Source organism: Sarcophilus harrisii, chromosome 1 (assembly GCF_902635505.1).
Source record: "Sarcophilus harrisii chromosome 1, mSarHar1.11, whole genome shotgun sequence".
Classification (NCBI taxonomy): Eukaryota; Metazoa; Chordata; class Mammalia; order Dasyuromorphia; family Dasyuridae; genus Sarcophilus; species Sarcophilus harrisii.
This window is the reverse complement of record NC_045426.1, coordinates 243,066,141-243,092,475: the sequence shown is the minus strand read 5'-3', so window position 1 is coordinate 243,092,475 and position 26,335 is coordinate 243,066,141. Positions and strand designations below refer to the sequence as shown.

The following is a 26,335-nucleotide window of genomic DNA, read 5'->3' as shown; positions in this document are numbered from 1 at the left end:
TGCCTATGGTTATACTGCTAACATATGTCAAAGGAATGATGTGAACCTTTTTCCAATAGTAAGTATCTACATGTTTATTATTTTGCAAGTTACTATTTTACCATTAAATGATGCAAAATGGAAGAACATCAACTTATTGCTTAGAGTGCAGTGGATCCCATATTTAAATATAATTTATACTTTAAAAGTGCTGTAGTTTTATTACTGAATGATATGGCAGAAAACATTAAAATCCTATAAAATCCTGCCAATTTTAGCAATTAAAATAGGTTTTCTTGTGATTTTTTTTCTTTCCTTCATAATCCCATATCTTTCAAATTATACAATCAATACTCTGTAAAAGAAAGGTGGAAGCAGAGAAGATAGGCAATAACAATAAGGTGGCATAAGAAGGCAGTGTAATGGTGAATTATTTTAGTACCTAAATTTATTTCATAACTTCTAGAAAAATGAAAATTATTCTGGATACTCTTTTGATGAGAGAACTTGAGAGATTATAAGGAGCCAAGAAAATATCTAATGTAATCTCATTTTATAGATTAGGCAAGTAAGACTTGGAAAACAGAAACAATTTTCTTGAGGTCACATTAATGGCAAGTGTGCTAGTTCCCAAATGTACTGACCAATATATTTCTTAGCTGTCACCTAATTTTCTCTACTAAAGTAGCAAATATGCAGAGAAATAATTAGGAATAAAGGGGAAAGGAGATTGGTAGGATAAGGTGGACAAACTAGAGACCTTTCTCTGCTTTCTTTGCTTATTTTCTTTAATATTAAATGAACATACTCTTCACACTACCCTGTTCCTTCTGTCTCATTTTCTCTCTTTTCTCCGCTGAGAATTTTACTGGCATAGCATTTAACAAAGACTAAGTGAGGAAACTGTCCTCAGAAAACTAGGCCAATTGTCAATATTTCCTTAAAACTATCCTCATTGCTTTACTCTGCATGAAGGTATAATAAGCACTATGCTATGTTGTCAATTCAGAAAAGAAGGCAACAGATTCAAATTATACGTCCTTGGTACAATAAATCTTCATTAAGTTACTTATCAAGCATGCCATCTAAAATAGCTCAAATGCAATCACTGAATCATATAGGTCTAGAAGGGTATCTCAAGAGGTCATTCCCTTGCTTTCAGAATGAAAGATTATGATTAAACTATGACCTTTCTCATAATTCAGAACCAGAAAGTTCCTTCTAATGCTAACTTAAATTCTTCTTGCTGTTATTTAGATCTTCATCTACAAGTGAAATTTAACACTGAAAAACAAGGTGGTTAAATGTGATTATCAAATCCATTTGACTTCATTGCTGAATTTTAAAAGTTTTTGACCTTTGCACTATGTTTTATACCCCATACCAAAATCTTTTTCCTAAGCTCTGTATTTATTTTTAAGTTCATTTTGTACTCCTGCATTTTTTCCCTAGATGCATTAGCTACTTTCCTTTCCGTGACTGCTTTTCATTTTCATACTAACTGATTCTATTTGATCGGGAAGACAAAGAAAAGAAGTGATTAAAAAAAAAGTATCAATTCTTTTTAAAGGAGGTCTTTGGCCTTATGACCTAATAATCTCCATTTAAAAAACCTATTAAAATTATCTATTTTAAATTGAGAAATATATAGTTTGACTAAGTGTGGTACACAGCCAGGTTGGGAAAGGTAATTATTCAAAGCCCTCATTTAATTCCAAGTCTCACAATGCATCTATCATACTTTTTTTTTTTTCCATTTCTTTACACATGGAGAAATTAAATACAATGTTTCCTTTGAGTAGTGAGTTAGGGTGATTAGAATGTTAATACCAGCACTGGCTGTAGAATGGTTTAAATTTTAAAATAATTTCAATGTGGAAGAAAAGCTGATAAAATCAAGAAATATAAGGGGCAGATAATATAGACAACAATGTCCCACCTCTGTGACCTTTGGAAAGTCACTTAATATCTCTAGGCCTCAGTTTGTAAAATTTTTTTGGGGGGATTAGATAGATTTAAATCTAAGATGATGATAATGTTAGAAGCTAAATTATTTAGCTTCATGTAAAGACGTAATTATACTATGCTACCGATTTATGAAATATGAAGATCTTAAGTCTAGCTTGATGAAATAATAAGATACATTGGTTGGTAAAAAGATTTGCTTCACACTGAATGGTTCCTAAAAAAAACAAGAAGACAACATCATACTCTAACTGAAGCAGAAGAAAATACAAAGAATCACTACTGGCAACAGAAAAGACAGTCTGGAAGAATCTAGCCCTTGAAACAGAATAGTTCCTTACCCTCTGGGTTGGGGGAAGGAAATTACTTCACAGTCCCTACATTAGGTATTGAGTCTTTCCATGGGTCTACTTATCTGGTAGGAGACAACATCTAGCAAAGCTAACTGAGTCTCAGCAGGTTATAGCAATACTGGAGATATGACTTGCTTTGGGCATGTGCCTTCCCTAATGTGTCTCTCTAACCAGTGTATCCTCTGTGTCCTTTCTTCCACTATGCTATGAGTAGCTTATAGGAGAGCATGCTCCAGGTTTATGGGATAATATTTATCTCAATAAATAAATAAGTGCCTTTGCTTTGAGCTGTGTTTACTGGATATTAATGTATTGATGGACTGTTATTTTGGCAGTATAAACAAAAAGAAAACTGAATCTTGGGGTAATTGTTTCCCCTGGGCTACTTTCTCAATTCACACTTGTATGCTGGATCTGTAGGAAGGCAATTACCCCAGGTTTAAGGTACTTTGGGACTGTATTCTTAACTGGTGTGTTTATCTATAATACTACAGTATACTATTACAGAGGTACATACTTAGCTGACTCATGTGACCAAGGTGACTAGCACTGCAGGGCTCCAATGTATTTTTCCTTCTCGTTGTATCTATATGGTGAACCCCTGGTGGTGCAACACCTCTGCTGGAGCACACAGTTCAATTAGACTTTTTGGTCCTATTCTTTACTTACTGGCCAGAAACTCTCTTCTTGACTCACAAAGATCACTCAAAATTCTCTCCTATTGGAGCTCTTGGCTGTCTCCCTCCTAGCTTTTAAGATATCCTACTATATCAATAATTGCATTGCAGGTCTCTAATGCCAAGGGTGTTGCCAAGTGAGGAAGTGAGGATGAAGTAGTGAAGGAGAGAGTAAATTTCTTTCTCCCTATACTTGAGAGGTAAAGAATTATTCTGTTTCAAAAGATGAATTCAGATTCTATGGCTGACTTTCTTATTTGCTATCAAGAGTCACTGTCCTCAGAACTGTTCCTTACCTCAAATGACTCATAGTATGTGTCTTGCTTTTAAGGGTATATCAGGGGTATAATCAACTCTTCAGTGAAAACCCTTTAATTTCATCAAGTTTGATTAAAGAAGTTCTTTACACTTTATAAAGGAATAACAAAGGACAATCTTTCTTCTGATCAATTCTCCCTTCTTACTCCATCTATGATCCTATGATTCTATTCCTCACACTAAGTACTTTGCTCTAATTCTTAGCCCCAGTTCCAAGCTCTGATCCTTGCTTAAGTCAAATGGAGTACTAACAGTTCAGCTTCTAGTCCACAAACAGTGGTGCAGATAGAGGGCCTAGTCCCTTCTCTGATGTTACCTACAACACTTTCTGGTCCTATATTCTTAAGGGGCATAGAAGGAGAGGGAGAGAGGGAGAGATAAAGGGAGGGAGAGGGAGAGAGACAGAGAGACAAGGGTGGAGGGGGAAGAGAACAAAGGGAGAGGGAGGAAGGAGGTAGGGGAAAGGGAGAGACAAGGAGAGTGTGTGTGTACACTAGAAACCTCTTTTCAACCACATTATGCACTATTTATTTAAGAAAATGAACCTCCTAATACAGTGAGAAGGGAGTAAATTGGCACAAATAACATCTCACTTTTCCTCCACATTAAAAGTTGACTATCCATCTTTTTTAAGATATGTCAGATATTTTTAAGTTAGGAAGGAACTATTTATTTATCTTTAGGCATTCAATTCCAATATTATAATACAGTACTGCTTATAAAAATGATTGACAGATAAATAATTTCAAAACACAGATTAAATTCCATTACAAGAAATTTCAAAGAGGGAGATCTAAATCCTATCATTTCTACATACTATCCAAAGTAAGCATAGTATCTAGTAGTAATTTAAAAGCAACATTTTTTTATTCAGAGTAACAATGCTTAATTAAAATTTCACACTCAAACAGCCCCATACACATAATATAAAAGGAATGGCATGGTGCCAAATTCTTTTGTCAAGTTTTCATTTATTCCCTAAGAATCAAAAAAACTTTACCTAACTTTCAATTCTTCCCTCTAAAGAAAACTGTAAATTTCTCTTATTTTTCTTGTTCCATCTGATTCAGGAACATCTTAAACTATTTGTATATTTGTATAATATGATACATAATTAATCTTTGGTGCTAGTCATTGTATTAAATACAGTGCTATTGTTGTGGGACATCGGGTTTAATTTAGAAATACTTGTTTCATTATAAATACTGCGATGAGGTTAGGTCTAGACTACTGAAATAATGAAATAAAAAGATATAAAATAAGAGTTTTACCTCTCAAGAGCTGCTCTCCTTTTTTCTACAAATTCAGTGGATGATGAATCTTCTTTTCCAACTTTTACTTTTGTCATGCCTTTGAAGATATTGAGTTTTGAATCAATTTTTTAGTATTTGAAACAATTTTTATCACAACTATTGCAGCAAGGAATGCTTTCTTCTACATTTGGGCATTACAACCAAAAATATAATAAAACTTCAGTAAAACAGGAAGAACACACAAGGCCAGGCTTTAAAATTAACATTTAAAATTCTTACATTAATGCTATTGGTTAAAGAAAAAAACTTTCTTGACTACCATTGTTAATGTTAATATATTAACATGATGAGTTAATGAGTATCTTTCTTCTCTCTCTCTGCAGTTATACAAATCCATAAACTAGGTTGTGCTGCATTTTTGTCTACTGAAATAGAAGTACACTTAAAGTATTCTGCTTTAATTACTGTTCTTATATACATAAAAATCTATCTGAGATTTAAAGACATAAAATTGAATTTTAAACCAGAGAATTAAGTTCTTTTCATTTTTATATAAGAATCTTGTCTAGAGATATATAAAAAAAGTATATTTTAGTGGTCTTCCTTGCCATAGACTTTAGGATTTATTCTTTTAACAGTATGACAAACTTATAATCTGATGTGAAATTTTCCTATTAGATGTTATAGTTGGTATATTAAAAGTAGCCTAGGATAAACTTTAGAGTATTATAAAATATTGGTTATTATGGTTATCAGAAATGTTTTTCTAATGTGGAATCTTTAGAACACTAGGGATTCAAATTAAATCAATAATTGTTCAAAATTAAATTTAGTGCTATTACCCCAGATATCCAGAGATTTAAAAAAAATGGATTCTCTTTTGTAAAATGTAAGAATAGGACACAGCATAAACTGTAATTGTTCTTAGTAGTTTACTACAAATATAATTTATATAGTTTAATGTAATTTACTGAGTTTTAGTCCTAGCATAATGGCAATTTCTAAAAAACCTAAAATCAATTAAAGTGCTTAGTGATGATGAAATGGTATATTACAGTAAATTAAGAATAGGTAAAGAATTAATTATTTCATAAAACCTGATGAGTAAATTCATCTTACTACAATAACCCTTCTTTTTATAAAAGTTTCTCTTTTCCTCTTGTTATATACTAAAAGGGACAATTATAATTTGTTTGCAAACCAATCAGCTAATAAAAATGTTGCTCCTGTTTTTGTGGAATAGCTTTCAGAGACTAATAATAAACATTATTATCAGAAGAAACTCATGGACTTAAGATCGACAAAGGGGTCCATGACATAAAAATAGTTAGCAATCTCTGGACTAGATCCTCTATTTATATCTTCAGAACTAGTTAAAAAAAAAACTTCAGAACATCTTCAGCTATGTAATAGTTAGGCAAACATTATTACACTTATTCAAAAGAATGAATGAGAACCATGTTCCTTATATTTAAGAAACGTTATTTTTATCATCTCACAATGAGTATTATAAGAAAAATAACTTGACATGCACTCTCTTAAATACACAAACTTTATGAAGATATACTCTTATGAAGACTTAGAGAAAGACATTAACCTTAATAAAGCTTCTCCCTTCCAAAAACAAATTTAAAAAAACTCCAAGCAAACAGCAAAAACAGGGTGTTCCAAATGTCTCAGTTCAAGTTGTGTGATAGTATAAAATTGCACTAAGATTTTTGGGATACTTAGTGTATCATCTGTACAACTAGGAGGATAATCAATGTTTGAGGACATATATCTATTCCTAAAATGTATTTATTTATTCATTCATTTATTTATTTTTATTATAGCTTTTAAAATACAAAACATGGGTAATTTTTCAACATTGACCCTTGCAAAAACTTCTGTTTTAACTTTTCCCCTCCTTCCCTCCACCCCCTCCTCTAGATGGCGGATAGTCCCATACATGTTAGATATGTTAAAGTATATGTTAAATACAATAGACATATATCTATTTTAACTAATCCTTAAACATGAAGCACCCTAATTTAATTTTAGGATTCTATCAAATATAAATATATCACATAACAACTCTACAATTATGTTTTATATATACTGTATCTTTAGTTTAGTTTTTTTTTTGGGGGGGAAGTCTATTATTAAATATTAAATACTGTAGCAATTTGCTTTCCTAAAATGTAAAAACAAAATAAAACACCAAAACCATGCAAGAAGAGATAGTAAGAATTTCTTATTTATAGACAGTATAAAATAACTGGGAGTATATCTACCAAAACAAATACAGGAATTTAAAAAAAACTAAAAACTTTTTTATACAAATAAAATCAGCTTTTAATAATTGGAGAAATACTGATTGTTCATGGGTAGGAAAGATCAACACAATCAAAATGATAATTTTACCAAACTAATCTATTTATTCAATGCCATTCCAATTAAATTACCAAAAAGCTGTTTATATTAAATTAGAAAAGTAACATAATTAAGTTGGGAGAACAAAAAGTCAAGGGTATCAAAGCAACTAATAAAAAAAAAAGTAGAGAAAGGCAGTTCAGCAGAATCAGATATTAAATTATATTATAAAATAATAATTATCAAAACTATCTAGTACTGGCGTAGAAATAGAAAGGCAGATCAATAGAACAGAATGTACATACAATTTATAGCAACAAATAAACATAGTAACTTTGTATTTGATAAATATAAAGAATTAGGTTTTGGGGATAAGAATTAATTATTTGGTAAAAATTGTTGGAAAACTGGAAAGCAATATGGCAGAAACTGTGCACAGACTGGTATTTTACAACATTACAACACACAGAATGTGTTCTTTGTCAGACTTATGAATAGATGAACAATTTATGAACAAAAGATAAGAGCAAAACTGATTATTTTGATTACATTAAATTAAAAAAGGTTTGCACAAACAAAACAAATGCAGGCAAGATCAGAAGGAAAGCAGAAATTGGAGGGGAAGGTTTGAAGGAATTGTATAGATAGTTCCTCTGATAAAGGTCTCATATCAAATATATAAACAACTTTGTCAAATTTATAAGATTATGAATCATTCTCAATTGATAAATGGTTAAAGGATATGAATAGGTAGTTCTATAAGGAAAAAAATCAAAATAATTTATAGTCACATGAAAAAAATATTCCAATCATCATCAGAGAAATGTAAATTAAAACAACCTTAAAATATCATTTTAAATCTATCAGATTGGCTAAAATGATTGAAAGGGAAAGGGAAAATGTTAGAGAGAATATGAAAAAATTGGATCAAAAACTCACTGTTGATAGAACTGTGAACTGATTTAATAATTCTGGAGAGTAGGGAATTACGCTCAAAGAGCTATAGACTCTTTAACCTAGCAATGCTATTATAGGTCTGTTTCCAAAGATGATTATGGAAAAAAGGAAAAGAACCTACATGTATCAAAAGTTGTGGTTTGGGGTAAACTTGGGACCTGATTTTTTACTTCATTTGATTTATTAAGTATCCTATTTATTCCTGTGTCATAGGTTATAAAGAATTGTAATGAAAAAAAGTCAATCAAAGAATTACATCTCAGGATTATCAAGACTTACTTGTCAAATCAAATTTCTTTTTTAGGTGAGTCTACAAAAAGGACTAAATTAAATTTTTGGCCAACAAAACGAGAAAAAGAATTTGGTGTGCTAGCTTTCCACAACTCTTCACATAATTTATAAGTCAAGGAACAACAGTACTGTAAGGTCACTAAAAATTCATGATAGAAAGTACTTAAATTTCATATATGGAAGGTATACATTTGCAACATGTTGCAAAAGAGAGGAGAGGACTAGATGGTGTTTCAGTCCCTAGAAGTATGATAGATCCCATAATAGAAAGGATGCACTTAAACATCCATGATGTTAGTTTCCAAAATTACAAAAGCAGTTGATAAAATTCAACCTGCTTTCAAAAGTTGCAAATCTAAACTAAGAAAAACACACATAACTATATATATATATATATATATATATATATATATATATACACATATCACTCAGCAAAATTGAATATGAAAAAAGCATAACTATCAAGGGATTGGGATAAGTAAGAAAACAGAGAATTTAATCAAATATACTTTATATAAAAGGCTAGATCCTATAAAAGCAAAATACTACCTGGGTACCAAGCTACACACTTCTTATCAACTTTTTCTGGATGTTAGGAAATTATTGTTTATAACTGACCCACTTCCACAATTATATTTTGTTCAATTATTAGCAAAAGCTTAATGATTAGAAAAAGCAAAGCTCTCCAACTGCTTCCAACTTAGCATAATCTTATTAAATATTTAATACCTTACTTAGATCAAATGCTTTATTTAAGTAATAGAAAGTAAAACTATAATTATTTGTTATATATGCTAAAACAGTCCTACAGACTCCATTAAATGAAATACTTTATTCTGCATTTATAACAAAAATTTGTTTTTAATGTTTGGGGAAAAAAATGTATATAAAACATTAAAGTATTTGTAAAATTTTGTAATGACACTTATTAACAACTAAAAAATAAACTTTCTAAATTTATGCTTACCTACAATACTCTTCTCTGGAGCTGGAGGCACAATATAACCCACATGTAAGTACTTTGTGGCTAATTTGCTGTGTAATCCAAGAAAGTCGCTAAACCTTCTTTTAACTGAAAATTCATTCTTATTAAACATGGACAGGGAAGTCTGCCAAAAATAAGAAAATAAAGAATTTAAGATTAAATATTAAGTAGATGAATTGAAATAAAAATTATATTCTATTCCCAAAATCTTGGATATCTGGGTTTGTGAAACACTAGACTACTATAGTCATTTACTACTATAGTAATCAAGTGTTTGACAAACCCAAAGAGATTTGGGGACGATAAGTTACTACTTGACAAAATTTTCTGGGAAAACTAGAAAGCAGTTTGGCAGAAACAAGGTATAGACAAACATCTCACACCATATACCAAGATAAAGTCAAAATGGGTACATGATTTAGACATAAAAGGTGGTATCACAAGCAAATTAGGAGAGCAAGGAAAAATGTACCTGTCAGATTTATAAATAAGGTAATAATTTATGACCAAAAAAGAGACAGAAAGCACTACAGGATGTGAAACGAAAGTTTTTCCTTACATCAAAATAAGTTTTTGCACAAACAAAACCAAATGCAGCCAAGATGAGAAGGAAAGCAGGAAACTGGGGGAAATTTTACAGTAAGTTTCTCTGATAAAGGCCTCCTTTCTCACATATATAAAGTACTGAGTCAAATTTATAAGAATATAAGAGATTCCCAAGTGATAAATGATCAAAGGATATGAACAGGCAGTTTTCATAAAAAATCAAAACTAACAATAGTCATATGAAAGTACCAATTAAAACAGTTCTGAGGTACCACCCCACACCAATGAGATTGACTAATGTAACAGTAAAAGAAAATGACAAATGCTGCAGGGGATGTGAAAAATTAAGGTACTATTGGTAGAATTGTTAACTGATTCAACCATTCTGGAAAGCAATTTGGAACTATGCCCAAAGGGCTATAAAACTGTGCATACCCTTTGATCTATAATACCACTATGAAGTTTATAGCCCAAAGAGATTTTTTTTAAGAAAAAGGAAAAGGACCTATGCAAACAAAAATATTTACAGCAGCTCTTTCTGTGGTGGCAAAGAATTGGAAATTGAGAGAATGCCCATTAAATGGGGAATGACTGAACAACTTGTGGTATATAATTGCGATGGAATACTATTGTGCTATAAGAAATGACGAGTAGGATGATTTCAGAAAAACTTGGGAAGACTTACATGAACTGATGCAAAGTGAAATGAGCAGAATCAGAACAATGTACATAGTAATAGCATTATTGCAATGATGATCAACTGTAAATGAATCAGTTTTTCAACAATAATATGATTCAAAACAGTTCTGAAGAGCTTATGATGAAAAATGCTATCCACCTCCAGAGAAAGAACTGATGGAGTCTGAATGGCAGACTGAAGTATACTTTCTAAACTTTATCATTCTTGCTTTTTTGGTCTGCATTATCTTTTTTTTTTTTTTATTTAATAGCCTTTTATTTACAGGATATATGCATGGGTAACTTTACAGCATTAACAATTGCCAAACCTCTTGTTCCATGCATTATCTTTTGCAAATGGCTAAAATGGAAATGTTTTACATCACTTCCCGTGAATAATTAATATCAAACTGCTTGCCTTCTCAAAAAGGGGGGGAGGAGAAGAAAGGGGAGATAGAATTTGGAATTCAAAATTTGAATGTTAAAAATTTTTGCTTACATGTAATTGAGAAAAATAATAAAAATAATGCTTAGAAGACCCTGCAAAAAAAAATTACATGCTATAGTACTTTCAAATAACTAATAAAAGCAAATTAAGTCAATGTTTTAGAAAAAAGGTTAGAGACCACACCTGTTTTGCCTACATATTTAATAGTATTAAATGTTCTCAAACCCTTACACGAACTAATGCAAAATAAAGTGAGCAGAATCAGAAGACTGTACCCAGTAAAAGCAATATTGTACGATGATCATTTGTGAATGACTTTTTCTCAGCAATACAATGATCCAAGAGAATCCCAAAGAATTCAAGATGAAAAAATGCTATCCCTGTCCAGAGAAAGAACTGATGAAATCTGAATATAGATCAAAGTATATAGCCTTTTTTATTTTATATTTTGATGTTTTTTCTTTTGATCTGTTTCTTCTTTTATAAGTAATATAGAAATGTTTTATATGAGCACACACACAACATATAATCATATTGCTTACCGTCTTAAGGTTAGGGGAAGTGAAAAGGAGAAAAATTGAAACTCAAAATTTTAAAAATTGAATGTTAAAAATTGTTTTTATATGTAATTGGGAAAAATAAAAAAAAAAATGTCAAAACATTGCTAAATGATGCAGGAAGACTTACCTTTGTTGTTACTCTATATGCCATATAAGCATTCATGCCATCACCTACAAGATAAGTAATAAAATAAGTATTAAAGAAGATTTTTTTGGAAAAAAAAGTAAACATATGTAAAAATAACAAAAAAATTGTCTCACCAACTTTCTCTGGGTCTGAAACACCAATTTCTATATCAAAAACATCTCCATTTGCTTCTTCTTCAATCTAGAAAAGAGAAATTGGTAGTACTAGTGGTCAAATTCTAATTTATGTTAGACCCACAACAATCAATATAATTTGGATCGTGATTTGGCCATATAAGAACCAACATAAACAGTTGTTATATGTTCGTTATAAATCCACTTGAAACTCCCCCCCCCCCCAAAAAAAAGACTGTTTCATTTCCTCAACTATCCAGACTTTTTTTTCTTTCTTTGTTTGCTCTAAGTGTAAACAAATGATAGAGAACTTTGTGCTTCTTTTTCATAGAGATTATGGACAAAAATGCCAAGCTTTTTACAAAGCCCTGTGTCTCTTCACAGTTAAAATCTACAGTTATAAAATCTGTATTGCTTAACAATGACAAAATAATCAATGTTCAGAAGCTGAGTTTTACCATATTTATTTTAAAAAAATGTTATACTCATAATGAACAGCTTTCTAGCTTCTAGATTTCTGTGCTTTCTAATACACACACATTCTCCCTGGAGGCTGATAAAAACCAATAAAAGTGTGTAGTATGGTAAGTAAATGTTTAAAAAGCATAGTTAACAATATACCAAACAAAAAATGATAAATTTCTGATGCAAGTAAAAATGATTTTAAAAAATATTATCATGAGTGACAATTTAATCACTGGCCTTGCACTAAAAATGATGGCATTTTATTTTTCATAATAAAACACCTTTTTTTCCCTATATGTAAAAAGGATGTTCAGTATTATGAATCACTCAAAACAAAAAATGAGTTACTTTCTTATCTACAGTTAATTCTCAAATGTCTATTTCTACAGTAAATGTTTTTCTAATATAAGCACATATTTTGGACATCATTTGAACTTTGATTTTTTTAAAGTAATATGCTTTAATACAAGACTTACTCTTAAAAGTTGGGCAAAAAATACACATTCAATAACCATACCTTATTTTTGACAATAATACACAAGGTAAAAATTCAAGTATTTATAGGCACAATTTTCTTAAATTTAAAATTCAAGAAATAATGTGGCTAAGTGAATGCTGTTGTTTGGAAACAGAAAGAAATGAAAATCATGCCTCTGAAACCTATCAACTGTGACTTTGGGCAAGTCATTTAGCCTGTCTTTTAATCATCTAATCTCAAGAAATGTCCAAGAACTTATCTAAATAACAGACAGGTCTTTTACAGATTTTCATTACACTAAAAATCAATAATAAGGCTTCTTTACATTTGTAAATCATATCAGCTTAATATATTTTCTCTCTCTCTCTCTCTGTCTCTTTTCTTAGCAATCCTGTTGGAGAAGCATTAATTCATTTTAAAGATGATAAAAGATGAGGCTCAGAGAGACCTGTGGTTTGCCCAAATTTCATGTCTAAGGTTTCAGAGTCAAGTCAATAAGTCCAGATCCTACTTTTCTGAAAGGCATGTCAAGAGACTAAATTGCAGAAAGAAAATAAAACTGATAATTTAACATAATGATTTACATAGCAAAACATATTCTTATGTTATAAAACTTTATTCAGTACCTCATCCCTAGATCTATCGAAGATCACAGGAGCAGACATACTTTTTGACTCAATTCTGGGTGCCATTAATGTGGTAGGTGTTATAGGGGTGATCGCAGGAGAAGGCTCAGGAGAAAGGATAGGCTCCCTTTCTGGACTATCCAAAGAAACTTCTTCTGTGGCTTCTACATACAAATTAAGCAAGTTAAGAGAAAAAATACTGAAAGGAAAGCTTATAATTCTAGTACAGTTTATCAAACACTGAAAAGAGCTAGGACTCTGCCCACAAATAAATATGCATAATAAGAACCTCTTAAGTTTATTAAAATAACTTTAATTAAAAAATAATTTCCTTATGTTTCTTTCTATATAATTCACCTTAACTTTACAGTTAATGATTTAAAAAAAAAAAGATATGAAGTAATTCCCCAAGTCAGCTCTCAATTTCATATCTTAACTGGAAGGAATAAGGATGAGGATTAAAAAAAAATTATTTTTTAGTTGGATTTCTAATGTGGTTTCTCTGCCCTGCATGAAGACCTTCAAGGAGAGACCCTAATCTCTCTGAAGGTAACCAATTATACTTCTAATAAGGAAATTATTCTTGATATTAAGCCTAATTTTGGCTCTTTGCAACTTCTATTCACTGCTTCTGGTTTGTCCTCTGGGGTCAAATTGAATAAGTCTCTTTTAGTAATAAAGTCCTTAAAATAATAGAACAAAACTATAAGGCTTCCCTAAGACTCATCTTCTTTTTGTTAAATCATTCTAGTTCCTTCAACTGATTTCATATAACAAGATCTTGAGGTGCTTCAACATTCTAAGTGCTTATCAGTCCTTTTTTAAAACCATGGTTCTGAAAAGAGAAAGGTTACCCATTTATATAATGCCTGCTGTATGCCAAGTATTGTGTTAAGTGCTTTACAAATATTATCTCATTTGACCTTTATATTAACCATTTTATTGCTGAAGAAACTGAAACAGAGGTGAGGTGACTCAACCAACGTCACTCAGCTAGAAAGTATCTAAGGTCCAATTTGAACTCTAAGTTTTCCTGTTTCTAGGTTGAGCCCTTTATTCCCTGTGCCTAATTGCCTCAAAAACTTAATATTCCAAATGAGGTCTGGAGGATTATGAAGTGTGAGAACACAGTTTTTTTTTGGGCTTCCACATCATACTGCTTACTCAATCACTTACAATCTACAAAAAAGCCCCAGATTCCATTATAACCATGCCCCCGACCTTGTACTTGTGACATTGATATGTTTTACCCAAGAGCAAGATTTTATATTTGTCTCTACTGAATTTCATCATCTTCAATGATCTAGTCCAATGATCTAGTTTAAAATCCTTTTAGTTTCTCACTATGTTCTCCATTGTATCATTTTTCAACCACCTTTGTGTCATCTGAAATCTAAGGATAACAGATATGCATTTATCTAAATCAGTGATTAAAATTTTAAACTTCAAAGGGCCAAGCATAAAACTCTAGAGTCATTGGAAATCTCTTATCACTCACACTAAAGTACCAGCAAGTACTCTAAGTTAAGCCATCCAATCAGTTCTCAATCTCTCTTCTCTATGATGAGACTATAAGAAACTTTATCAAAACCTTTGCTTAAAGTCTGAATAAACTATATATTTAGCATCACTCTTATATCTACTACTTTAGTAATCCTATGACAAAAGAAAAGAGGTTATTTTGGCACAATGTGTTCTCAAAGAAGCAATTCTGGCTCTCAATAAACACTTCCAAGTATCTCCATCGATACATACGAAAAAAGAATTGAACCTCCAAGCTATCTTTGTTCATTCCACACACACCCCTTTTTTTTTCTGGAAAAATCTGTGTTCTTTAATCTTTCAAATATTATTGATAGTGGTTCAGTAATCACATTTACTAGGGTTTTTGTTGTTGTTGTTGTTGTTTGTTTTTTGTATTTTAGGAAGTACAAATCTGGGACAATGACCTAAAATGATCAAGGGATGCTTCAGGACTTTCTTAATATCTCCTAGATTATCAGGTTCCAAACACCTCATTCCCTGTCATTTTTAATTGTCATGTCCAGGGTAATGGGTCATTCTTTTGGGAGAGAAAACAATACAAAACAAAATATGAATTGAGAAGCTATGTCTTCTATTATCATTTCAACTATCCCAATCAAAGTTCTATTCCATCACTGATCTTTCTTTTTCTCCCAAAATATGTAAAACAAATAAACAATACTCTTTTTTTTTTGCCCATAGTCCCTCAACAGCCATAATTCACTCCAAATGTTAGCATCCCTGGTACTGTTTTCACAGGACTACACTATGCTCTTAATTCATTCTCTGCTACTCAGGCCTTGCTTCCACCTTCCAGTTTCTTTTTTTAAAATCTATGTTGGTTGGTGAATTCTCTATATATCAATATCAGGTTGCTCAGATCAGGGCTTCTTAAACTTTTTCTACTTATGAGAAATTTTTTTCTGTGACTACAGGTACATAGGTATATAAATCAAACATTTACTGATAATAAATCATAATATCACGATCCCACCAAATTTAAGAAGCTGGAGTTTAAACTAACCCCATATTTCCTCCTTAATGAAACTATTATCTTTGTGTTTTCAGATTTTTGTTCTTGAATGTTTCCTATTCCTTCTGGGTTTGGTTGACTTCCCCTGTAGCAGTCTGTGGAATTCTACTTTGCTTTCCTTTGGAACTTTTAAACATGCTTTCACAAAATCTAGGGTGCAAACTAAACTAGGTATCTAATTCCATTCCTCTATTAAAAATTCTAGGTGTTTACTTTGCCCCAGAATTCTAGTCATATTTACATCGAGTCCCTTCCTCCTATTAGTGAAAATCATATCTAGAATAAAATTCCTGCCTGTTGGTTTTGCTATTTTTTGTAGGATGAAATTACAAAAAATAAGTCAAGAATTTATTATCTGCCTTGATTGTAACAGAGAGGGAGAGATAAGAAGGAGAAAGAAAATCGAAGAAGGAGGAAAGGAAGGAAGAGGAAAGAAAGGAAGAAAGGGAAGGAGAAAGTAAATATTATAGCAGATATTTAAATATTTTAAATCCTCCAACATATCTCTGAGCCAGGCTTCAGAACTGCTGCTGAAACTCATGTATTTTTCTCTTTCTGTTCAGGTGGTTTGTAGTATACTTCAATGACACATTTATGTCTCCATTCCCAATGATCTTCACCCAAATAAAACCTAGTTCCTGATTCCTCCCATGAGTAAACTTTTTAAAACTATTGTTTTTCCACTGAATTTAATAAAGAAAGAGAAAGAGTGAAATATGGGGGAAGGGGAGAAGGGGAAGGAAAAAGGCACATATGCAGGTATAAGAGAGAGAGAGAGAGAGACCGAGAGAAAGAGACTGGGAGGAAAGGAGTGAGAGAAAGAAAGAGAGACAGGGGGGGAGGGGGAGAGTATGCATGAGTGTACTCCAGAACCTATGGGAAACCACTCATTTCTATTTTATATAGCTTGCTTCTTTTATTTCTTTAAAGCAAATACAAACTTACTAATTTCAACATGTTTCTTCTAAATAGGATATCTGCTTGTTTTTGTCCTGTTAGGTTTTCTTCTGTATGTGTATGTGTATGTGTATATGTATATATATGTATATGTATGTATGTGTGTGTATATATATGTATGTATATTATATATATAAATGTGTATAGACACACACACATATATATGCACACATAAGCATACATATACATAATTATCCTCTTTTTTTTTCAATACTATTTACAAGATGCCCTCATCTTGCCCCAAACTTTACTCCCTAAATAAAAAAGAAAACATGCAACCCTTATAACAAAACAAATCCACATATCTGCCATGTCCAAAAATATGTCTCATTCATCATCTTGAATTCATTATCCTTCTATCAGGAAGTAGAAAACATGTTTTATCATATGGTCTCTGGAAACCTGCATGGATCATTTCAAGTCTTTTAAGACTGTTTTTCCTTATAACATTGTTGTTACTATATAAATTGTCTCCTGGTTCTGTTCACTTTACTCTATTAAGACATAGAAGTCTTCCCATATTTCTCTGAAACACTCCATTTTATTTCTTTCAGCAAACCCTTTTTTACAACTATGTTGTCTATGTCTGTTCAGCTATTTTTCAACTGATTATCATCTCTCTTTATTCTTAGTTCTTTTCTACAACAGAGTTGCTACACATGTTTTCCCCCTTTCTTTGGAGTACTAGTAGGGGAATTACTGGATCAAAAAATATGGACAATATAGTGTTTTAAGGGGCATAGTCCCAAATTGTTTTCTAGAATGGCTGGACCAATTCATGGCTACACTAATAGTCTATCAATTTACTTGTGTTCCTGCTGTCTTTCCACCAATTATCATTCTCCAGGTTTTTGTCATTTTTGCAAACCTTATGTGAAGAGTATATTAGAGTTGTATTAATTTGCATTCCTTTAATTATGAGCAATTTAGAATATTTTCATATTGACCACTGATAACTTGAATTTCATTTACAAAATGTTTGTATCATTTGAAAATTTATCTATTAGAGAATGGTCATCATTGTTACACATTTGGAATTAGTTCTTTATATGGATTGGATGTCAGACTTTTATCAAAGAAAATTTGCAACAAATATTTTCCCCAGTTAATTATTTCATTCTTAAATGTTCTACTTTTCTTTGTGCTAAAACATTTCAACTATACATATCAAAACTGTCCCTTTTATCTAACTGATTTTCTCTGTAACTTGTTTAGTCAAGAACTTTTTTTCCTACCCTCAGCTATGAAAGGTTATGTCCTTTCTGGATTATCCCACTTGTTTATAATGAACCTTTTTTATTTTTATCTCTCCTCTCTCTTTCTATGTGTGTGTATACACACACACACACACACACACACACACACACACACACACAAATGTCATGTATAGATTTGGAGCTTGGTACAAGATATTGGTCTGAAACTAATTTCCGCCATATTCCTTTCCAGTTTTCTTAGTAGTTCTTATTAGATTATAAGTTTACTGGGTTTATTAAATTTTTGAAACTATGTGGCAGCCCTCTTTGTAGTGGCCAGAAACTGGAAACTGAGTGGATGCCCATCAATTGGAGAATGGCTGAATAAATTATGGTATCTGAATATTATGGAATATTATTGTTCTGTAAGAAATGACCAACAGGATGATTTCAGAAAGGCCTGGAGAGACTTACATGAACTGATGCTGAGTGAAATGAGCAGGACCAGGAGATCATTATATACTTCAACAACAATACTGTAAGATGATCAATTCTGATGGACCTGGACATCTTCAGCAATGAGATGAACCAAATCAGTTCCAATGAAGCAGTAATGAACTGAACCAGCTACACCCAGCAAAAGAACCCTGGGAGATGACTAAGAACCATTACATTGAATTGCCATTCCCTATATTTTTGCCTGCCTGCATTTTAAAAGAATTTTTTTTATTTCCTTCACAGGCTAATTGTACAATATTTCAGAGTCCGATTCTTTTTATACAGCAAAATAACAGTTTGGACATGTATACATATTTTGTATTTAACTTATACTTTAATATATTTAACATGTATTGGTCATCCTGGCATCTAGGGGAAGGGATGGGGGGAAGGAGGGGAAAAATTGGAACAAAAGGTTTGGCAACTGTCAATGCTATAAAATTACCCATGCATATAACATTTTATTTACAAAATAAAAAGTTATAATAAAAAAAATTTTTTTTGAAATTATAGTAAGACTTTTGGGACATCTTATATATAATTTATGCAATTACTCAAATTATTTTCTACTGATATGATTGTCGTAATCAAAGATGTTTGCAAATCATTATTGAGAAGTAACTCTTTGACATTTTAACTGGTATAAAACTAAACCTGAAATACATTTAAATAACACTGAGCAATTACAGATCATTCTATTGAATTTCTTAACTGCATTTCTTAAAAGTCTTTATATAGTCTTACAAATCTTACATAATTCTTCTGTGTCTGAGTAGTTACAGTAACAGATATTTTATGTATTCTGTTATTCTGAATGGAATTCCTTTTCTACTTCATTCCATTAAGACTACTACTCTTCTTATTATTTTCTATATATTACTTTTAGAAATATATATATATATTTAATATATTATATATAATATAGTAATATTACTTTTAGTAATATAGGAGAGATAAAGATTTTTGTTGGTTTCCTTTATATCCTGCTACTTTTTATGTCATTATTTCAAGGTTCTCTAAGTAAATTATGATGTCACATGGAAAAAAGTGAGAATTTTGTTTAGTCTAGGCTTACTCCCTCAAATTCTTTTTAGCTTATGGTTATAGCTATCATTTCTAGAATTATATCAAATAACAGGTTCCTGATAGGTACACCTTTGCTTTATTTCTATCTTACCGGAAAGACCTTCAGCACATTTTCATTACAGATAACTATAAGTACTGGTTTTAGATAAATTCTATTTTTTCATATAATTTCTAGACCTTTCCTAGACATTTTAGTATAAATGAATTATTTTGTCAAAATCTCTTTTAGAATTTGTGATTCAACCATGCAAAATTTGTTTTTGTTGTTTATTTGATGTATCTGTTTATAGTTTTCCTAATACTGAACTAATCCTACATTGCTGGTGTCAATCCAACCTAGCAGGAGTCAAAAATGGGCCCAACTACAGTGGCTTCTCATAATCAACCTGGATCTTTGAGGGCCACAAATCTCCTTCAACTCTGGTCTTTAGGGAGAAAGGAGAAGAGACAAGCACTAGTAGAGAAATATAGTATGAAGTCTTAGGAAAACAAAAGACTAGTGGTAAAAAGCAAGTACTATTTGTGGCATCTAATGAATGACTTCTAATTAGATAATAGACACAGATGGCAGAGGTGCCCTATTCAGACTCTTGAAGAACTCCAACCTTTGATCTAGTAACCAGAGGATCTCTCAAAATATGGCTGAGGGGGATACTCTCAGGAGATCTAGCCCCTGGGTCTCTTTTCTACTTTCTATTCCTTCTACAGACAGTCTGTTGTTTGCTACATTGTAATCATCCATTTGATAGGTATCCTAGTATAGGTAGAAAGTTGGTAGAAGGCAAAAACAGAATACTGAGGGCTTCTTTGGATTTCTAAACACCTGGATTTAAGTCCTGTCTCAGATACACATTGTCTCTATGACTGGGCAAATCACCTAACCTCTTAGTGGCCTAGATAGTTCACTTAGATTGTATATTGAAAAGCAGTTACAGGATTGCAGTGGCATATATTTAAGTATAATGAAATGAATGAATATGCATTTCTTAAATGCTTACACAACTTATATGCTTTTAAACTCTAGAAATTGGGGGCAGCTTGATGGCACAATAGATAGAATACCAGCCTTGACATCAAGAAGACCTATGTTCAAATATAGCCTCAGACACTTAATATATACTAGCTGTGTGACCCTGGGCAAGTAGTCACTTAACCCCAATTGCCTCACCAAAACAAACAAAAAATGGGACAAATTAATCTGAAATGTTGTACATAATACTCAACATACTTATATTTTAAAATGAAGAATAAATAGCAACTGAGAAAAATATATTGAGATTAGTTTTTCTGCACAAAATTTATGGAATTGTGGAAAACACTGATTGTAATTTTCATCAGAAATTTTTTCATCAGCACAAACTAGTTTAAAAAACCATATACATATAATATAATATTCAGAGAAAATAAGGCACTTGAGTAAAATATCATAGTGTAATCATTTGTAGCTATTCATTAAATAAATCTGTGAAAAACTAAAAATCAATGTAATTCTAATCATTTTCGGAAGAGAAATGTTTTGACAAAATTGGCCTATCTTGTCACACAGACACCAAGTATTTCAAACACCTTCTATAATTAACAAATTTGCATTAAAAAGGTCATCCAAAAATGTATTTCACTTGGCTATTAAAAAGTTATATTATTAACAATTACCTGCAAAAAGATCTTCTCTGTCATCATCTAGGATGATTTCTGCAGGTTTAGGACCATTGGAGTTTGTACTTAGGTCTTCTGCAGGAAGACTAGCCGGTTCTGGAGATGATGGACTTGACTAGTTAAAAAAACAGATAATGCATAAAATATTAGTATGTTATTTCTCAGTACTTGTGCCTTCCATAAAAATGCTGTATCCTTTTTAAAAAACATAATAGATTCTTGTTGTATTTTGTTTTTATATTGTCAAGATTTTTCATGTATTACTCACTTTAAGTCTCTAAGAACAGGGCCCTAGAACAAAAACTCTTTTTGAGGAAAAAGAAGAAAATAAAAAGCTATATTTTTGGTAAGAATAAGGAAATAAATCCAGCTGTTCTTATTTGCTGCTTCCCATAATGTGACACTGAACAAAAGCAATGTAAATATCACACATGTGCATATATATTTATAACGTTCTAGAAAATTATGCTTTAAATATAATATTGTAAGCATTTCCTTTTCAAAGTAGTAAGTCTAATAAGAACGGCAATATGTTCAACTTTAAATTACTTGAATATTTTAAGGATCTATAATTTCAATAGTACGAGTGTTACCTGATACAGATCAAAACCCATTTAAAACTTTGTGGATAGTAGTTTAAAGCTATTGTGGCTAAAAAATTAAGTAACCTGTAGGAAACTTGGTGACAAGCCTTCCTAAGCTTAGAAAAACTTGTCCTTAGATGAGAGTTGTTGTACAGTCATTTTTAGCTGTGTATTACTCTGCCCCACTTGGGGTTTTCTTGGCAGAGATACAGGAATGGTTGGCCATTTACTTCTCCAGCTCATTTTATATATAGATATTTTCATAACATTAAAAATCAATAATAAAGCTTCTTTACATTTGTAAATCAACTCAATTTAATAAAATTTTCTCTTTCTCTCTCTCTCTCTGATGATTTTCTAAGCCTTAGTATGGGATCATTATGTTCCAAAAGACATACAATCCATTGCCATATCTCTTCATGATCCTTTTCTAATTTACTAAGTCCTAACAGGGCTTATACTCTACTAGTATAATTTTTCAAGTACTCAGGGCTGCCTCACACTTTGATGAAGCATCAAACTAGTACTATAGTGAATCTCAAGTTAACATCTCTTTAGGATACTAATCTAGGAAAGAAATAATTAAAACTAAATATGATGCTTTATGATAAGATTCCTCCAGAAATTAAAAAAAAAATGAAATTCTACTAAGTCTTCTCTATTTTTCTTTTTTTTTTTTTTTTTTTTGGGGGGGGGATAGTTGTTGGCAAACATTTCAAAAATATACAGAACTTAACAATTTCAAAAGCATTCTATAAAGGAATTTAAAGCACCTTAATTAAGAAAAGTAACAATGTCTCACAAGCACAAAATTACTTAATATTGAGTTTTCTACAAATAATTTTCAAACAGAAGACATAGCAACTAACGTCAACCACACACCAAAGTGAAGTAACATTTTGTGACAGGTAAAAATTTAGAGAGCTTAAATGTACAGATGTGGAAGTCTGAATCATCTAATCCAACCTCATTATTTTAAGGTGAGATGACTTGAAGTCTGGGACACTTGCCCAGGTAATAAGTGGCAGAATTGGAATTTGAATTGAAAATTTCCTTGTCTCCAAATCTGTATTCTTTCCCTAGACTCTCAGGAACCTTATAGCCCCAGTATAAATACCCCCAGTATAAATAAATAAATAAAATTTATACTAATTAGGTATATAATTTTTTTAAATCTCAGTTTTCTCATGGGGGGTGAGGGCAGGAGTGGAATGATAAGGAGAGGAAGAGAAGAAAAAGTGTAGAGATGTGATAAATATGAAATTTTATTTGTATATTCAATTTTTCTGAAAGATAGGCAGAATAAAGTATAAAAACTTTCAATATGTTTATAAGTCTGTAGGCATTACTCTAAAAAAATTCATTGAAGCTATTAATATTTTTGAGATTTGCTTCCTTGAGGTATTAAATAGGTTACTATCAAAAATTTTGTTATACTAAACTAAATATGTATGATTTATCCTGAATTGTATTCTTGGGATTTTAGTCATCCACTTTCCTAAAAACTAATGCATACTTTCACATCAGTTAATATGAAGTAACAGTAAATAACCTTGTTGTTTTTTGTCCTTTGTTTTTTAAGTCAACCAATGACATCACAATGTTGGAGTCAGAGTACAGTGTGTTCAGCTGTGGCTGATCAAGCTAACATAAGTTTGGAAGGCACTAACTATATACTGAGCACAAGTGGCTCATCAGGCCTTTTGGAGGGGAAGTGGCCTTGGATTTGCACAGCTCACATTTCCTTTGTGCTTTTATGATTCTGCTTTGCTCACAGAGCACAGCACCTTCTTTGATGCTTACATGCCACACTGAACAGCCCTGGGCCAGTGTTTCCATGTCTCCCTAAAGTTTTTCAGAGATACCTCAAGAGTGTCCTTATGTCACTTGTTTTGACCACTATGTGAATGTTTGCTTTTATGTGAATTCTGTGTAAAATAGTCTTTTAGATAAGTATATGATGGTATTTGAACTAAGTGGCCCACCCATCAAAGTTAGGCTCTCTGTAATAAGAGTTTGAATGTAGGTTCAGCTCTAAAAAGAACTTCACTGTCTAGTACCTTATCTTGCCAGGTAATCTTAGAAAAATCTTCCTGAGACAACTCAAGTGAAAGCAGTTTCATTTTTCAGTCGATCAGACTATTCCCAATTCACAGGCATATAACAGTGTAGTGCATCCTGATATATTTTCACTTCTACACATTCTTTTGGAACCCCCCCAAATGCTAAGTGAGCTAGTTCTGATCTGGTGAGCATCAGCCTCTTATCTATGTGGATAGTCATGGAAAGTATGCTGTCAAGGTAAGTGAACTTATCCCCAGTACGCAAATTTTCCCTATTAAACTGTGACCAACAGCTCCATTTGTAGATGGTTGGTAGAAAAGCTCAGTTTTCTTGGTGTTGATTATTGAGGCCAAAATTAGCACAGATGGCATAAAAGTCAATCTATACACTTGCATCTTGGCCTCAGAGGGTGGTACAAATAACCTTAATTCCTACTGGAAGGAACAGAAGGAAGGAGGGAAGGAGGAAAAGAAAATGAGAAGTAGAGGGAAGAATAAATAAGCATTTATTAAACATTTACTATTGCCAGGCACTATGTAAAACTATACAAATATTTCATTTGATCTTCAGAAAAATCCTGAGTGGCAGGTGCTATCATTATTCCCATTTTATAATTGAGGAAACTGAGGCAGACAGAGGAGTGCTTTGCCCAGGGTCATATAGCTAGTGAATATATGGATTAGAACTCAGGTCTTCTCAACTCCAGATCTAGCAGACTTGAAGTTTGGGAAACTTGCCCAATACCACACAAGTAATAAGTGGCAGAAATTTAATCTGAATACAAATTCCTTGCCTCCAAATCCTGTACTCTTTCCTTGGAGTCTCAGGAACTCATTGCATCTACTACCTACTGATAACTAGTTATATTCTTGAAAATTGCTCATATATAAAGTAACTGAACTAGAACATCACCAATTTAGATCTAGGGGAGTACCTAGTACTATTCTATGTTTCCTTCACCAGTTTTAAAATGCTTATATCAACCTCCAGGCAATATTTCCAAATAGAGATTTAAGTTCTCAATATATAAAGAATAATAAAAAATGGTCACACACATGTATTCACAAGAAAATTATTTATCCCAAAGGGTTTCAACAATGAATTAAAAAAAAACTGCTGGAAATTAATATGATGGGAGTGATTTATATAACCAAAAAAACTTACTGCAAAGGAATAATCATAATTGGGATCATATCTAAATTTGTTATTTTCCCCAATGTTATAGTGGAGTTTGAAGTCAGAAACAAATATTGAGTTCCTGTACTGATCTGCTAGTCCTTAGTGATGTTATACCTTGGGCAATTCACAATTTTTTCTTTCTTTTTAAAAATATTTTATTTTTGCACATGATGGTCCTTTTTTTTCTTTTATGATCTTTTTGGAATAAAGACCTAATAATGGAACTGCTGGACCAAGGGTATGCTCAATTTTATAGCCCTTTAGACAAAGTTTAAATCGATCTCCAGAATGGCTGGATCAGTTCACAGTTCCTCCAGTATTAGAACTATAAAGGGCCTCAGAAATTATCTAATTAAATACCTTCACTTTTACAACTGAAGTAATTAAGGATTATGAAAAGATTTTATGAAAGTCTCATAGCAGGTAAAAGAGCCAGAATTCAGTCCCATCTATGTGCTTTTGTAAATAAGGTCCAATGCTCACTGACTTTTGGTAGGAAATTATTCAATTCTCCTTTTCCCCTAATTCTAAAAATATGTGGGTTCAAATCACATCTAATTTATTATTTTTTCCAATGTTATAGTGGAGTTTGGAGTCAGAAACAAATATTGGGTTCCCATACTGATGATCTGCTAGTCATTAGAGATGTTACCTCGGGCAACTCACAATTAAAAAAATATTTTATTAAATTTAATTTTTTTTAGATTATATATGTACATTTATTTTTTTAAAAAAACATTTCCATATGAGTTATTTTGGGGAAGAAAAATCAGAACAAAAGGGAAACATCACAAGAAAGAAAAAAAAAAAGAAAAAAAGGTGAAAATAGTATATTTCAATCTGCATTCAATTTCCATAGTTCTCTCTCTAAGATGCAGATGGAATTTTCCATCCAAAGTTTTGGAATTATCTTGGATCACTAAATTGCTGAAAAGAGCTAAGTCTATCATAGTTGATCATCACAAAATCTTTTTTTTTTAATTAAAGATTTTTATTTACAAAGCATATGCATGAGTAATTTTTCCAACATTGATTCTTGCAAAACTCCAAATTTTCCCCTTTCCCCCTCCGTCCTCCCATAGCTGGCAGGTAGTCCAATACATGTTAAATATGTTGAAATACATGTTAGGTCCAATATACGTATACATATTTATACAGTTATCTTATTGCATAAGAAAAAATCAGATCAGAAGAAAAAGAAAAACTGAGAAAGAAAACAAAATGCAACCAAATAATAACAGAGAAAGTAAGAATGCTATGTTGTGTTCCACATTCTTGTTCCCATTATTCTCTTTCTGGGTGTAGATGGCTCTCTTTGTCACTGAACAAGTAGAACTGGTTTGAATCATCTCAATGTTGAAGAGAG

The 26,335-nt window shown here is 31.8% G+C and overlaps 1 protein-coding gene across 2 annotated transcripts in view; it reads right to left on the bottom strand.

Moving 5' to 3' along the window:
- Positions 1 to 26,335, bottom strand: part of SNX2 (sorting nexin 2) — a 56,015-nt gene that overhangs the window by 16,506 nt on the left and 13,174 nt on the right. For both annotated transcript variants that reach the window (XM_031939044.1, XM_003761257.4), the window contains exons 2-7: positions 21,140 to 21,257; positions 13,193 to 13,356; positions 11,624 to 11,690; positions 11,490 to 11,533; positions 9,113 to 9,254; positions 4,564 to 4,642 (exon numbers count right to left, since the gene is read on the bottom strand). In XM_031939044.1, coding sequence (XP_031794904.1) covers positions 4,564 to 4,642; positions 9,113 to 9,254; positions 11,490 to 11,533; positions 11,624 to 11,690; positions 13,193 to 13,356; positions 21,140 to 21,257 — 614 coding nt within the window. The remainder of the gene's footprint in view (positions 1 to 4,563; positions 4,643 to 9,112; positions 9,255 to 11,489; positions 11,534 to 11,623; positions 11,691 to 13,192; positions 13,357 to 21,139; positions 21,258 to 26,335) is intronic.